Here is a 14,579-nt window from a genome sequence, read left to right as displayed (position 1 = left end):
TCAGTCTTTTTAATACCGTTCTAACCCAAGATAGGGATTTTTATTTACCGCTATCCCCTGTTATCGTGACATCATAATACCCATAACTTCTTCGGGCATTTTCTGCTTTTACGTCATCAGTTACCCAGGAATCCCTTGCGGCAAAACATTATCATTACTCAGAGATTCCTTGCGGCCTTGTTCGAGCAAATCGAGATTTTTTCTGGTATACATACCGTATATTCGGACTGTAAGTACATTCTCTATATATACGCGCAAGCTACAATGAATGCCTCCTCGGGCTTTCGTCTCTGGGCGAAAGCCCTGCGGGGGCAATAACAGAAAACTGTTTTTCGTGAAAAGAGGATCGTAATATTAACGGCATTTACTACGTTTAACCTTATGTGCTAATGAATGTTTCTTTGCAAGGTTAGTGACTTGTTTATCCCTTTATATTCATTCTTTTTCAATCTTGAACAACCTTAGTTGTTCAATCAGGTCTTTCTTTTTGTCTTTCGATTTGAATTGGACCTCAAAATGGCGCAAGATTTCTTTGAGCATTGGTACGTTAAATTTGTCCAGTTTATGTTCTCTCACACACTCGCACAGGTTAAATGCGTCGTACGACAGTGGGTGCTGCGGCCTCAGTTCGTTCACTACCTCTTCAACAAGTTGTTGTCTATCAACTTCTTCTTCCTCAAGCAATAGCTCCCTGGGACTCAGGTCGATTTTTTCTGGTTCCTGCTTTCTTCGTCTAGCCACTGCACGGCGGGAAAAGAAGCCCTGCACTTGGCTCTTGGTCAGCCATTTTTCTCTGCCAAATAAGCGATCGTTCTGCTCGTCTCTTGCCTTGTTGGTAGTTACGTTCATAGTTCGATGCTGATGTCTTCAGAGCTATTAGGTTCAACCATGTTGGCATTGTTTGCCTTTTCGATGTCCGAGTCAAGCAAAAAAAAAAAGATTGCGTGATGTTACGCTGTGGAGCGTTTCCCTGGTTTATGAGGCGATTCATCTTTTTTATTTTTTTTATTTTTTTTTTTTTGGGGGGGGGGGCGTCCATTAGACACTAGGTGTCTATAGATACGGGGTTGTTCGTTTATTTGAGAGTGGACGTTTATTAGACCATATACAAGAAAACGTCGTGTCTTAAGTCTATACCATGTCTTTCAGGTATATGAAAGGGGTACCTTTTTTCAGTAAAAGGTATACAAAAGGGGAACGATTTCTGTCAAAATCGTTTATAAAAGGGCAGGGGTTAGAGCTCAGGCGAAGCCTTCCCGTATAAATTTTTTTAAAGTACCCCCCCCCCCCCCGGGGGATATATTTCACTCAAATTTAGCGGGATAGCGTTAACGCTTTTTTTGAAAAAAAAAAAAAAATAGCATCGACCACACCTTGTAATGGTGAAGCCCGCACTCAGTTTACTTCACAGCCGTTGGTAACGTCACGCTCTCGACAAGATTAGTTCGGCTTCCGTAACATCGCCGCATTTCGATAAGTGGCAGCTCGACAAATGAGCTGAAATATCCGAGTTGCACTCAGAGAGCAACACATGGCTCTCCTCAGATCATTCCTACTAGATCCACACGGAGTCTGTAATATCTTGTGAAGAGAGCAATTGGATGCAATAGCTGCCATTTCGTGCAGAAAGGACGCGCAAGGATTTTCTCGAAATTAGACAAAATCGCGGACATTTATTGGTCGGTTTAAATTGAATTAGATTGAAACAAACAAGTAAGTTTGCAAAAACAAACATTGAGTTAACCCAATTATTTGTATTTTATGTCTACAATGCTTCAAAGACTTTAAATGTTTATAAGATAATTGTAGCACTTGCTTTGCCTAATTGGAGTCTGATAGTTTTCACAAAACACTGTTCAAACAAAACTTGTGCGACGCAAATCAGGAATTTCCCTTGTTTCCACAAGACCAGACTGGAATGTAATTTTTTCGAATTAATCCCTCCGAAAAAAAGCCAAGCAAATAAAAACCCTTTTGGGTATGAAAAAATATCCTCAGAAGCTTACAATGTTTTTTAAAGGTTTTGCAAAGAGAAAAACAAAAAAAAAGGGCTGACAGGGGTTTGACAAATAAGGCTTTAATTGAATTAGACTGAAATGAACAAGTCAGTCTTGCGGCTAAACAAACACTGTTTTATCGCAGCGTGGGAAATGAAAACAGCTTCTCTACAGCCAAAAACAAAAAGAAAGCTTTAACATAGAAGGGTAAAGAATCTTATCGCCCGGGCAGGTAAGAAGGAAATAATTGCTTTGGAAAACGTTTTTAGGCAAATTGTTTGCGGTATACAGATGTTCCGTGACAACACGGGCTTATGCCGAAATTTGCATATTGATCGAAAGTGATATATTTATTGCTGTGAGCGTTGAAAATACCGAGAAATCGGCTAAAACGATTGGAACTGCGAAAGAAAAATATTTTACATTTACAGTCTGACTTCTAGCAGTATTTAACACATCTCCAAACATTTACGGTTCTGGAATTGGTTTATCGGTCGCTCAAGCGTTTTCTTTGTTTTGGATCAAAATGGCGAATATTTGGGAAATTCGTGGAGCTCTGTACGGCGCGCAGTAAAGAGTGCCCACAAATTTTATTTCATACTTTTCTACTATGATGTTAGTACTTTTAAGTTACAATAGACACGATTCTAGATCAGGTCCCACATTCGAGAAAATGGCTTTCAACTACAGGCATGTCACGCTTTGCACATTCCGGCGTTTGTTGGGAGTCAAATTAAAAAAATCATCACTTAACGAGACTTAAATAGATTTCAATTATTAAACCTCTACACTATCGAGGGAAGATGAAACTTCAATATGTAAAATAATCAGCTCGTTGAATTGAGTAATAAAGTTTTGGCAGCGACCGTCATTTATAGCAAGTTTACGGAGTCTCCAATGGCGAATTGCATGGTTTTGAGGTGACTTTGAAAATCGCCTCGCAAAAAATATAAAATATCGAATTGATCCAAATAAATGTGATATTTGTTACCGGGATATAATTGTCGACTTTCACTGAAAAAATCAGGGAAATCGGTGAAGGTCCGAAAAGTGCCTTATCCGCTGTAACACGGACGCCCTCTTAAATTTCTTTATTGTAAAACATATTTAAGCTCTTAGGACTATTCTGGGATGAAAAAGTAAGTTAGCCTAGCTAAATTTCCACGAGGCAGTAAAGTTTCAGGTGAATTACCCTTGGCCGAACTTCTTGGCTTGGTCGTTACGATTAACATATGTTACGGCTATCGGTTAAAATTTTTCAATTTTTTCGCCTAAGAGCTAAACTTTTTGGCCATATTTACGGCTAAAGGTCAACTTTAACCCCATTGAGACCCTCTTCACAGTAATGCGCTTTCGTCGATGCATTTTTGTTGATGCGTTTTTGGTCACCAAAAAAGAAGCTTTTCAAAAACGTCGGCTAGGTGGTGTAGCGTGGACGGCGAAAACTGAGCTTTTCGAAAATGCTGAAGTCAAATAGTCATATGCATGTGATTTCTGCCATTATTAAGAACTAGCCATGGCATATTGCAATTCCTAAGTTTTGATTGGTAAACAGACAATGGTATATGAGCTCATATACCATTGACCACAAATATGGTAGCCGATACGCGTCAACGAAAACAGCTAGGGGGCTTAAATATTGCAATTCTTTGGGCATTTTTAATAAAAAAAATTATTCCACTCGCGCTTGTTGGATATGTGATCGTTATAGCCAACTCGGCGCTACGCGCCTCGTTGGCTATCTACCATCTCATATCCAACGCGCGCTCGTGGAATAATTGTTAAATAGCTCTGCACGCGCGATATAAATCTTAATACATTTCTCTCGCCCTCCTCTGAGCAACGTGAAATCATCAAATTCTGTTTTCTGCGAATTTTCAAAGAAATTGAGACTGTAAGTTGATCGCTGGCTTGAAATATTCAGCTGAAGATGGCACTGAATTCTACAGTCAAACTAAATGACTGATTTGGATTATCGCGAAGTTCTTAAGTAAAGAAGACATTTTAGCTCTTTGGTTGTCATTATCCTCTGTGTCAAAAACAAATAAACTCCAGAATTTGAATTTAGTGCGTGCTCGAGTAAAGTGCGCATGCTCTATATTCATCTAGTGCCGATGCTAAGCCGATGCCTCGTTTCGTTTTCAAATTTATCCAGATAAGTGAGGACGGTGAAATTATTGAAAACCATACGAAAACGATAGTTTGGACGGAAAACATTTTATCCGATTTCAGAGCGAAAACTCCGTTTTCAAATTTAACCAAAACTACCGCTTATAAATATTTCAAATTTTTCAACCCTCTACTTTTCAAGTCAAAAGTTTTCAGTGTTTTCAGTGAATGTCTTTAAGCTCTGTGCGCGACATACGAATAGAAAATTTAACAATTGTTATCCACCTAGTTCACGAGCTCGTAATTTGGTTTACCGTGCCTTTTTTATAACATCTTTTTACAAAAGTCTTGTACATTTTCAGAACTGTTACAAGAATTCGTGCTGAATATGAATTGAAGAAAGGAAGAAGACGAATACAATATGGAAGAGAAAAGTTTTCCAGTGAAACCTGGTAAATGTGGACACTAAAGCAGAGGCGGCGGAGCATTTTGGAACGTGGGGGGGGGGGGGGGGGGGTGGGGCTAAGACTGTCCAAAAATACTCTCCAGGTTTTCATATTTGAAGCAACTTTTTCCCGTTCCAGGAATTTTTTGTTTCTGAGAAGTTTCTAGACCGAAGATTTCCAAAGATTCTCCGATTGTTGTTTGAAGACCATATGAACGTTTCCGATCATCGTAAAAAATGTTGTCGTTAATCATCGTGGTAGAGTATAATAATAATAAAGTATTTTTCGTTTGTCTCACGACGTAGTGTCACTTGTGATGTAGATCGCGACGTTTCGACTGCACACTGCTAGTCTTCATCAGGCGATAAGGTCGACTGGTCGGGTGTAACCTTATAAAGCACGCTGCTGCGCTGTGATTGGTTGGTTTCCAACAGCTGTGATTGGTGCATTTCGATCCTCGCTGTTCCGGTGTGCTGTTGTTCCCTCAGGGGTCCGCTGTCGTTCCGTTCTCCTGGTGTTGTGTTTTTTGATCGTGGGCATCCATGCTTCGAGAATTTCAATTCCACTATCCCTGTTGATATTGTTAGGGTGAAGTTGTTTCCGATCATTTTTCGAACTTTTCAATTAACATGCTTAATTACCAGCCGAAATATTGTATTAATGTCAGTTTTCTTGAAATAAATCAAAAGTTAATTTTTCTAATGATGTTATTATTTTGCCTAACCTTCAAGAAAAACAATTTGCAACCGATGGGAACTCTATCAATTGGCCTTTCGGCCTGCTCTCGATGAGCAGCTAGATGACAATCGAAGTAAGTGAAGTAAACTGAAGTGTGGAAAGTTTAACATCAATAGTTTTAGCAAATCTTTATTTGTCAATTTGTTGTTTTCGATTCTTGTTTCATAATAACTTTTCCGAGTTTAGTGGCTCATAGCCACTTTGATTGGGTTATATTATCTCACTGTTTTAGTATATACTAAACAACTCTTCACCTCAAAGTCGGCGGCTTGTGATGGATATTTACTGAGCCGCGAAGTGGCGAGGTAAATATCCACCACAAGCCGCCGACACTGAGGTGAATAGTTGTTAACTATCAACGACTTAATGTCTGAGTCTGCGGTCTTCAATAGTGATCCGTATTGCCAAGTAACACGGCTTATGACGTCAAGACCGCGTGAGAGTTCGTGCTAGTTTCTGACTGGACGAGTCTTGTAAGATTGCTGTGGAACAAAAAATGATAACAATCGATGAATTTGTTGATCAGGAAACTCATAACTTCGCTACTCGTGATCAGTTTTAAAATAATGATTACCTGTCCACTTAGCCAGTTCAGCTGGCTTTTTAAGAAACTTAATCATGCTCATGTTCTTCATCATGCTGAGAAAGAATTCCACTACAAGTTCTTACATAGAATTATAGTCACTAAGAAAGAACTACACCGTTGTGGTATCAAAGATGACGGGGATTGTTTATACTGTGGAAATGATTTAAGACTCCATTAAGCACAATTTTACTTCACTGCCAATCTTCAAAAGCTCAAAAGCTATTCAAAGGAGAGTTATTCAATGTTTAATAGCGTTAACTACACCAATCACCATATTATTCAGTTTACCTCCTTCCTCTTCACTTGAAAACAAAACTTTGATAAGAAAACTTAATTATACTTTGCTGTATACGCGTTACTACATTTACACCAACAAACTGCACAACAGACCAGTTACTCTCTCCGATTATGTTAATAAATTAAATATAAAATATACTATAGAAAAGATAGATTAAAATATTACTCTTTGTTTATTGAGTGCCTAATTGTTTAAGATGCTCCTTTACCTTTTATTTTGTTTTCGCTCTTTTTCCTTAGCTTTATAGTGTATGATGTATTGTAATTGTCTCTTGTGTAATTAGCGTAATTTAGGTAATTATAATTTAGAATATTTTGTAAACTACTCTAGTGTTATTGTAATTAGTATCAAATAATATTGTAATATAAAAGTCGTATTAACAAATGAATGTAATTGTATTATGTGTATGATAGCGAAAAAAAAAATGAAAAAAATCATGCTGAAAGAAAAAAAGAAAACAAATAAAAAAGGTTAAAAGTTAAAATATATGGGTTGGCTTACACGACTGTTGCCAAGATTTTTCACAAAATATTCAAAATTGCGACGAATCGAGAAAAAACGGCTTTTAAATTTAGCCACTAGTGTATATAACGCTAAAAATTATCTACAAAAGATTTGCGAAAAAAACAGTCACATCATCCTCCGCTTACATACAATTAGCAGTATTAACTACAGATAAAATGTAAGCATTGCCTGGCACATTCTCTGTCAAACTGACCTGCTAATTTTACCCCCTATGTATTTAGATTTCTTTACCTCTGTGGGTATTGTACTAATCCCAGGGGTAAATTAAGGCACAATGACCTTTAAGGATCCCGATATTCATAAACATTAAGTGCATGCAAAATGCTGTTCATTAATTTTTTTTCCATTGGTTACAAAGTTGATTGTCAGACACTCACCTAAATAACTTCGATTCTCAACAGTTTTTTTTTCTGTTCCCCAAGACGGACCAGGACATACCACGATGGATTATAAAATATGATGCGCATAAGCTGAAGGGCAAACCTGAGTATAATAAATATGACAAACACTGTTAAAAAGTTAAGAAAGACGTTTTACCGGTTTCTTGGAGACACAGCCAATCAAGTAGGCCATTAGACACAATTGCAAACGCAAGCATTCATTGAATTCAGTGTAACACAAGAAAATTAATTTGTAGTAAGCACGAGAGGGTGATGTGTTCAATTGCAGAGGGTGATGTAGCCAATTAGCTATTGTTTATTCCGTTAAAAATAAAAAGAAACACGGTGAAAGAAAACGGATAGAAGCAACATCAACGACTTTCACTTTTATAATTGATAATTCTTATTTTAAAGCTCATTTTAAATTTTTTATCATGAACATAAAATTAAACATACGGGTAGAAGTTGATTTGAAGTGAAGAACTTAAAAAATTCATATAAAGTAAAGTTCTAGTAATATATTATCTGCAGGCTTACCGGATACAAAGGTGGTTAAACAAATCCCCGGCATGGAATAGTTGATGGGGGAGGTAGGCCGTATGACCTTGTTCTTGTCGGTACACAACCATAAACCATCTCCCACCAACCACCTGGTTTATGGCATCAGTGATGTTGCTGTGGAACGAGTAGAAAAGATCAATTTTACATTACTACAGAAATTCCCTCAAACAAGCTGTGATTATGTTCGATTGGAACGCTACGCTTCAAGATATTCCTTGATTCTTTACAGGAAAATAATTACATTGAAATCTTTACAAAATAAGGGTTTCTCATGACCAATGGCTGTTTACAAACCGATCACTGTGACGTGATGTACGTAAAAACAATTATTATAATTCCTTGGGTCCGGATTATTTCAAAACATTAAAACACTTACTTTGAGCTCTCTAATGAGTGGCAATATCTCTCTGACTCGAGCCACAAGAGATGGAATCCCCATTGATGAAGGCCTGTTAATGAAGGCAAAAAAGAATAATTAAAGACGGGTTCACTTGATATTATTTTTCCATTGAAAATATGTTTCTGAAATACGAGTTAAATGCTTGGGGAACCCTGCAGTAGACTAGTAAATCATCAGTAGACGGATGGGGAAGAAGTACTTGTGTTGACTCGTGCTACTGACCCGGGGACACTCTCCAGACGCATAGGCCACTGGACTCGAACTAAAACTGAACCTTTTCTGTATACAGTCAACTCTCTCAAAAACCGGACACTTCGGGACCGGCCCCAACTGTCTGTCTTAGAGAGGTGTCCGTCTTATAGGAAGTTTAGTTACAGTAAAATGACCAAAAAACGGCAAGGACGGGACCAACGCTAGTCCGTCTTATAGAGGTGTCCGTTAAGAGAGTGTTGACTGCAGTTTTCTGTATTTTCTAGTTATACAAATGAACAAGAAAACACATAAAACAGATTAGCATCAATTCCCGTCGGAAGATGTCATCATTGATGCTTCCTATAGTTTTTATACATTTTTATAAAATTGTAATATATAGATTTAGGCAAGCCTAAAAGCGGAGCTCCCCATTTATTTAATTTTCACTGGAGCTTACAATGTTTTCATTCTAGTGAATAAGCGGCCAAAGTACTAATGTTTATGGCGGTTTATAGGTTCAAGACAAATTTAAATAGCTCACGGTTAAACCGAATGTCAGCAGTACGACAGAAATAATAATCTTAAAGCGGGGCAGAATCATTACTCATGGCACGAAAAATTACTTTAGAGTACAGTAAATTATCTGCTTTCTAGCAATAGAAAATAGTTTCGCGATCCTGTTATAGTTTCGCGGCAGTTTAGTAGACTCCACAATATCTGTTACATTGATATAGGATATATTCAACGAGTAACGCAGAGTCTGTTGGATTAGCTCAATCGGTAAGGTGCCAGTCTGCGGATCCGAGGTCGTGAGTTCAAGTCCCAGAGGGTCGAGTTTTTTTTTCTTTTTCTTTTCTTTTTTTTTTTACCCCGTAGCAATAAAATGGTTTGTTTATTCTATCAACCCGATTTAGCTTTCGAATGCTCCTTCATGTACGATGCTGGCTTTACAGATAGACACGAAAGTCATCGATCGATTATGGCTCTCAATGTCCACTTTTTTGGCGGTCGATTACTTTCTACACGTAATTTTCAGCCACATTTTGTTTCATTGCTTCTTGTTTTTCTTTTCAAACCTCTTTAATTAAATTTTAAAGGCCGCCTTTATACGGCCGCCTTTATACGGCCTTCTTGCTTCACTATTTCTACCATCAAACTATGGCGGCCATGATGCGCAACTCCGTACGACGTTCGTACGCGCCCGCGAACCATGCCGCTATCCATGTTGACCATGAAAACTGAGAGGCAAGGTTTTCCTGCATTTGTGCTTTTTTTTCTTATTTTATTGTGCTTTTTTATGGGTATGGGGCTCCGCTCTGCGGCCCTGCGGGCCGCTAAGGAGCTCCGCTAATAATACACGTAATTCAGTCCAAGGACTGCTAAGTGTAATAGTTTTTTTTAATAAACGATACTTCTTCTTCTTCTTCTTCTTCTCCTAGACAAAACATCAACACTTTGAACTTACAGTTGACTCCCGATAACTCGAACCTTCAAGGGAAATTAAAAATGGTTCGAGTTGTCGGGAGTTCGAGTTATTGGGAGTTGAAAACAAATGACCGGAAATAAGGGAAAAAAAGGTGATTTTCTATTATACAGTGTACACCAGTGTACATTTTATAAAAATTTAATTAGAGTATAGAGAAGCCGAAAGAAAAATGAACAATATATTTCTAAATCACTGTATAAATCAGAACGTAACGTAACGTTACGTTAAAACAAAGCAAATCAACTGCGAACTTTGCGTTTGTATTCCAAAATAAATTCATGCTACGTTTTGGACTACAGTACACAGTTTGTTTTGACTTGTCACGTATTGACGGACGTGGTTCGAGTTTTCGATAGTAAAATTATATAGAAAATGACCTGAAGGGAAACGAAAATTGGGTTCGAGTTACCGAGGGTAAAATTACAGTAAGTGTATGACGGAAATCCAGGGGAAATCGGTTTTGGTTCGAGTTAGCGCGAGGTTCGAGTTAGCGAGGGTTCGAGATATCGGGAGTCGACTGTAGTTGCTTTCCAAGACCGCTGAGAATGATCTTTACACGCTTTTTGACTAGTCTGGTGCTAGTTAGAGGAATAATTCCTTTAGTTTAATATTACGAAGCCTAACCAAGATAAGTGCAACCGGGCATGCCCTGTTTTCCCACGGTGCTCTCCTGGCGACAGAAAGATTGGGCAATTGTTGTATAAGCTCTAACAACAATTTTCTCAATATATTCATCTGTCGATTTCATCTTCTATCGTTACACAATAGCCCAATTTCGATATTTTAAAATTCAGCTCCGGGGAATAAACCCCACAAACTCTACAGTTTGGTCCCCGGAGCCTCGTCCTGAGGTCTATTGTTTTAGGCTGAATTTAAATATATCGAAATTGGGCTATTGAGACCGCTTAAGGAAAGAAAGCCAGAGATCAATATCAGGGTGCCTTTTTTATCTATTTCGGGGCACGAAGTTCCCTGTGTTGTGGTCTGGTCTTTGCCCGTTAGCTGCCCGTTGTACCGTTGTACTGTTGAAATGCTCGAAGATATTAGCTATGTTATAAGCTACTTTACAATCCGTGGGTAAATAAAATATTCACTTCACTCACATCTTTGTAAATGAAAATATTTACTTTTCTGGTTAGACGAAATGCAGTTACCTTACAGATATAATCTATTTCAGTGTCCAAAAAGCGGTTATTTCCACCGGTTTCCGAAAAGTGGTTTCTTTAAATAGCCATTTTTTTTACTTTCTGCTTTCTGCAAAGTAGGTTCTTTTTGGCTCCCTTTACTAGCTTCCCTTATTCAGTTACCTGAAGGAACCTTTAATGGTATAAAACAATGGCCGCCATGTGAGCACCATTTCGATACAACTGTGCATTTATTAGAGAAAGTGTTTTCTCGAAACGTCACTTTAATTTGACATTTACTATTTTTCTTTTTTACTAAATGGGTTTAAAAGGCGTCTTTTCGTGTCCTTAGAACTCAAATTATGAAGTTTAAGTTTAATTTCCTACGTAACGACTGACAAAGTTGCTAAGTCATCTCCACTTCGTAGGCTTTGTCGTCTTTTGTTTAAAACTACCAATGTAATTTTCATGCTCGATTTTAGTCTTGAACTTGAGTTATTATAAATGCAAAAATGATTGTTGATCGACACCAGTCTTAGGTTTGTTGAAATTTATATTAGGAGTAAAAATTTCTAGTTTTTCAGCTCGACGAAATTGTTTTGTTAAGTAGATATTACTGGCGCCACAAATTCCTTAAGTCTGGGCATTTTTCCAATGCGGTTTTACAATTTTTACAGGTCTTTTTACAGGCGTCCATTTTCGATCAGATAATCGTTGCATTATTTGATCCCTACTTAAAATACAGAATGCCATAGATCAATTACAGGGAACCTTTATTTACTTATGTAAATGAAATATTCTGTTTCTTTACTTGTCGAAATGTGGCTATTTTACATACAGTATCTAACCATTTCATTGTCCGAAAAATTGTTTTTCAAATAACAGCAAATTTCATTTTTATTTTTTCCGAATAGAAGTTACCTAAAATAATCATTTTTTACTGCTTGCGTGGTAGTTTCTTTAAATATCGAACAGTAATGCTTATTGTTACCTTGCCGGTAAATAAGTTAGAAAACAATGAGCACCATTTCGATACAACTGTGCGTCTATTAGAGAAAGTGTTTTCTCGAAAAGTCACGGGTAATTTGACATAAACTGTTTGACTTATCTGCTAAGTGGTTTAAAAGGGCCAGGCCACGTTTTATCTTTTCCCAACTCAACTTTCGTCCACAAATAATAAAATTAAACTTTTATTTCCTAGGAAACAATGGAAAACCTACTCGGTTATCCCCCCTTAGTAGAATTTGTCACCTTTTGTTTTAAGCCACGAACTTTCAATGTAATTTTCATACTCAATTTTAGTCCTAAACTTGAGTTTAGAAATGCAAAAATGGTTGTTAAACTTTTTCCTCTCCGTAACTAGTGTTCTGTTTGTTAAATTTTGTATCACGAGTAAAAATTTTTAACTTTCTAGCGGGACGAATTTTTTTTTGTTAAGTAAACATTACGAAGCCCACCCTTGATAAATGCAACAAGGCATGCGCACGGCATACACTGTTTTCGTGCTCTAGTGAGGCCAAGATGTCTCAGCAATTATTGCATGATCTTTAGTGACGGCTTACTGCAGTGCTAAGCTGTCGATTTCATATATTTCTATCGTTGCATAATTAGGATTGATTTTAAACGACAGCAAGCACAGATCGTATTAAGTTCTCCACAGAGACGAAACCTTTGACGAAGGTGTAGCTCATCGCAGAAGAGTGATTTCAAAGAGAAAAATTACACGAGACGACTCCAGTACGGTAAGTCATATTACTTTTGTAACTGGATTATACAATATTTAACAAATGGGTGATAAAGTTGCCCGCGATTCCGTGTACCAACGCCAAGCGAGGACAAGAGAATACCGAGTTCCTTTCTGAAAGCCTTCCTTTTCGTTTTGGAAACGCAATAAGCAGGTTTCAAAAGATACCGTTTTTTCCACACAATATAAATCTAGATCGCAAAAAAATATCGTCAATACCACCCAGTACCTACAAGATTTACGCAGATTCTATCAGTGAGAAAACTTTAGCAATCTCTTGATGATTTCTTAGCTTTTCCTGGGCTAGATGGGCCTAGACAAGAGGGTACAGTTTTTACTGTTGTTTTATTTTCGCCGTTTTTCCCTACGAGTTCGTAAAAACTCGATCGAACCTTTAAATAAAATACCGATAATATATTTCAAGATATTTTACAACAAAGCCAGATTTGTTTACCGAAGTACAATGATATATCGCTAAGTGTTGTGTTTTCCAAATAATAGATCGATCGCTTAGACTGAGTTAAGATCATCAGATGCGAAATGTTCAAACTGCTGTTTACAATGCGATGGCTCGATTGGTGGTTTATGTGTGTCTGTTAATTCCTAACGCAAAATTCCAAAGACAGAAGCACCGGATACAATCACTTCAAAGAAATATATTTCTATACATCGTACGGCTGTAAATCGCTACTTGAATTGATCGTACTTCGTTTTCCTTTGCACAACATAGCAATTAATCTATTTGTTCAAATTTGGATCTTTTTACTTTGCAACAAGGCCCTCGTTGATCTTTCTTTGAAAACCAATTCGCTGAACAGAGAATTTTGCATTAGAATGAGTTGGTGGATGTTCAAGGAGATGACGTGGCATGAACATTCACACAAAATTTAAAGTCTCAAGTCACTTGTAAAGATGTTTGCTTCTTCATGTTGAGCAAACGTTTGGCCAGGTTTGCCACAGAATCCTAAAAATTTACTTGAAATTAGTGACTGAACTACGAGATATTAAGTCGAAAACGTTTTTTTGGGGGAGGTGGGCTAACCACTTCTTAAGTATTTCTTAGTATTATTATTTATATATGGTGCCCTTTTCATGTGGCATCGCGATCGTCAAATTTTTTGGACAGCGATCTAATGGAAACCAACTTAATTTTTAATTTTTGATGCCAAGTTTACTATTGACTGCTCAGTTGTTTGCGAGAAACAAACTGATGAAGTCCACAGAGTTCAACGACAAGAAATTACACTTGCCCGAGAGAAATAAGCATTTGAACATTATTTTTATTCCTCTCGCAATTCAACGTTAGTCGACGCAATGAAGCCGACAGTGAAGGCCCGAATCATTTCATGTCATATTCATTTGATGAAGCCCACTCGCTTATTTTCTCGTCAATTAACAGTATTTCGTTTTAATTGAACAGAAAATGTTTGGAATATTGAAAGTACTAATTCTGCTGTTGGTGCTGTCCTTTGGAGAGTCCCGGATAATACATGGCAGGTATAAGGGACTGGAAGAGAGCTATAACGATGACGATGGTCCTGAAAACAATGACGATGGTGTTGTTGAAGACGATGATGATGATGATGATGATGATGACGACGACGACGACGACGACGACGATGATGATAATGATGATGATGCTCCTGCTGATGATGACGGTGATGATGATGACGATGATGATGATGACGATGATGACGACGGTGATGATGATGACGATGACGATGATAATGATGACGATGCTCCTGCTTCTGATGACGATGACGATGATGATGATGATGATGATGATGATGATGATGATGACGACGACGACGACGACGATGATTGATTACTATTGTAAATCAGATACATCCTCTGATTTGTTGAAACCCCAGAAAAGGAATGTCTTTGACATTTCCCTTTATAGTATTTAGGGGAAGAAGTAATAGCTCTGGGTTAAGTAAAGTCATGTATGAAATTTAAAAGCTAATAAAGAGAATGAAATGTACACTGCAAG

The 14,579-nt window shown here is 37.6% G+C and overlaps 1 protein-coding gene across 1 annotated transcript; it reads left to right on the top strand.

The window, feature by feature from the left end:
• Positions 1-12,373: 12,373 nt before the first annotated feature.
• LOC144645755 (uncharacterized) lies at positions 12,374-14,572 on the top strand. Its single transcript, XM_078505300.1, has 2 exons — positions 12,374-12,584; positions 14,007-14,572. Exon 2 carries the CDS (start codon positions 14,010-14,012, stop codon positions 14,409-14,411), a length of 402 nt encoding a protein of 133 aa, XP_078361426.1. The 5' UTR covers positions 12,374-12,584; positions 14,007-14,009; the 3' UTR covers positions 14,412-14,572.
• Positions 14,573-14,579: the final 7 nt, after the last annotated feature.

The sequence above is a fragment of the Oculina patagonica genome, chromosome 3 (assembly GCF_052425735.1).
Source record: "Oculina patagonica isolate OP01 chromosome 3, crgOcupat, whole genome shotgun sequence".
NCBI classification, from domain to species: Eukaryota; Metazoa; Cnidaria; class Anthozoa; order Scleractinia; family Oculinidae; genus Oculina; species Oculina patagonica.
The sequence above is the reverse complement of the archived record's forward strand: the minus strand, read 5'-3'. Positions and strand labels throughout refer to the sequence as shown.

Coding starts and splice junctions, on each gene's coding strand:
- LOC144645755 (XM_078505300.1), top strand. CDS start 14,010: ATGTTTGGAATATTGAAAGTACTAATTCTGCTGTTGGTGCTGTCCTTT.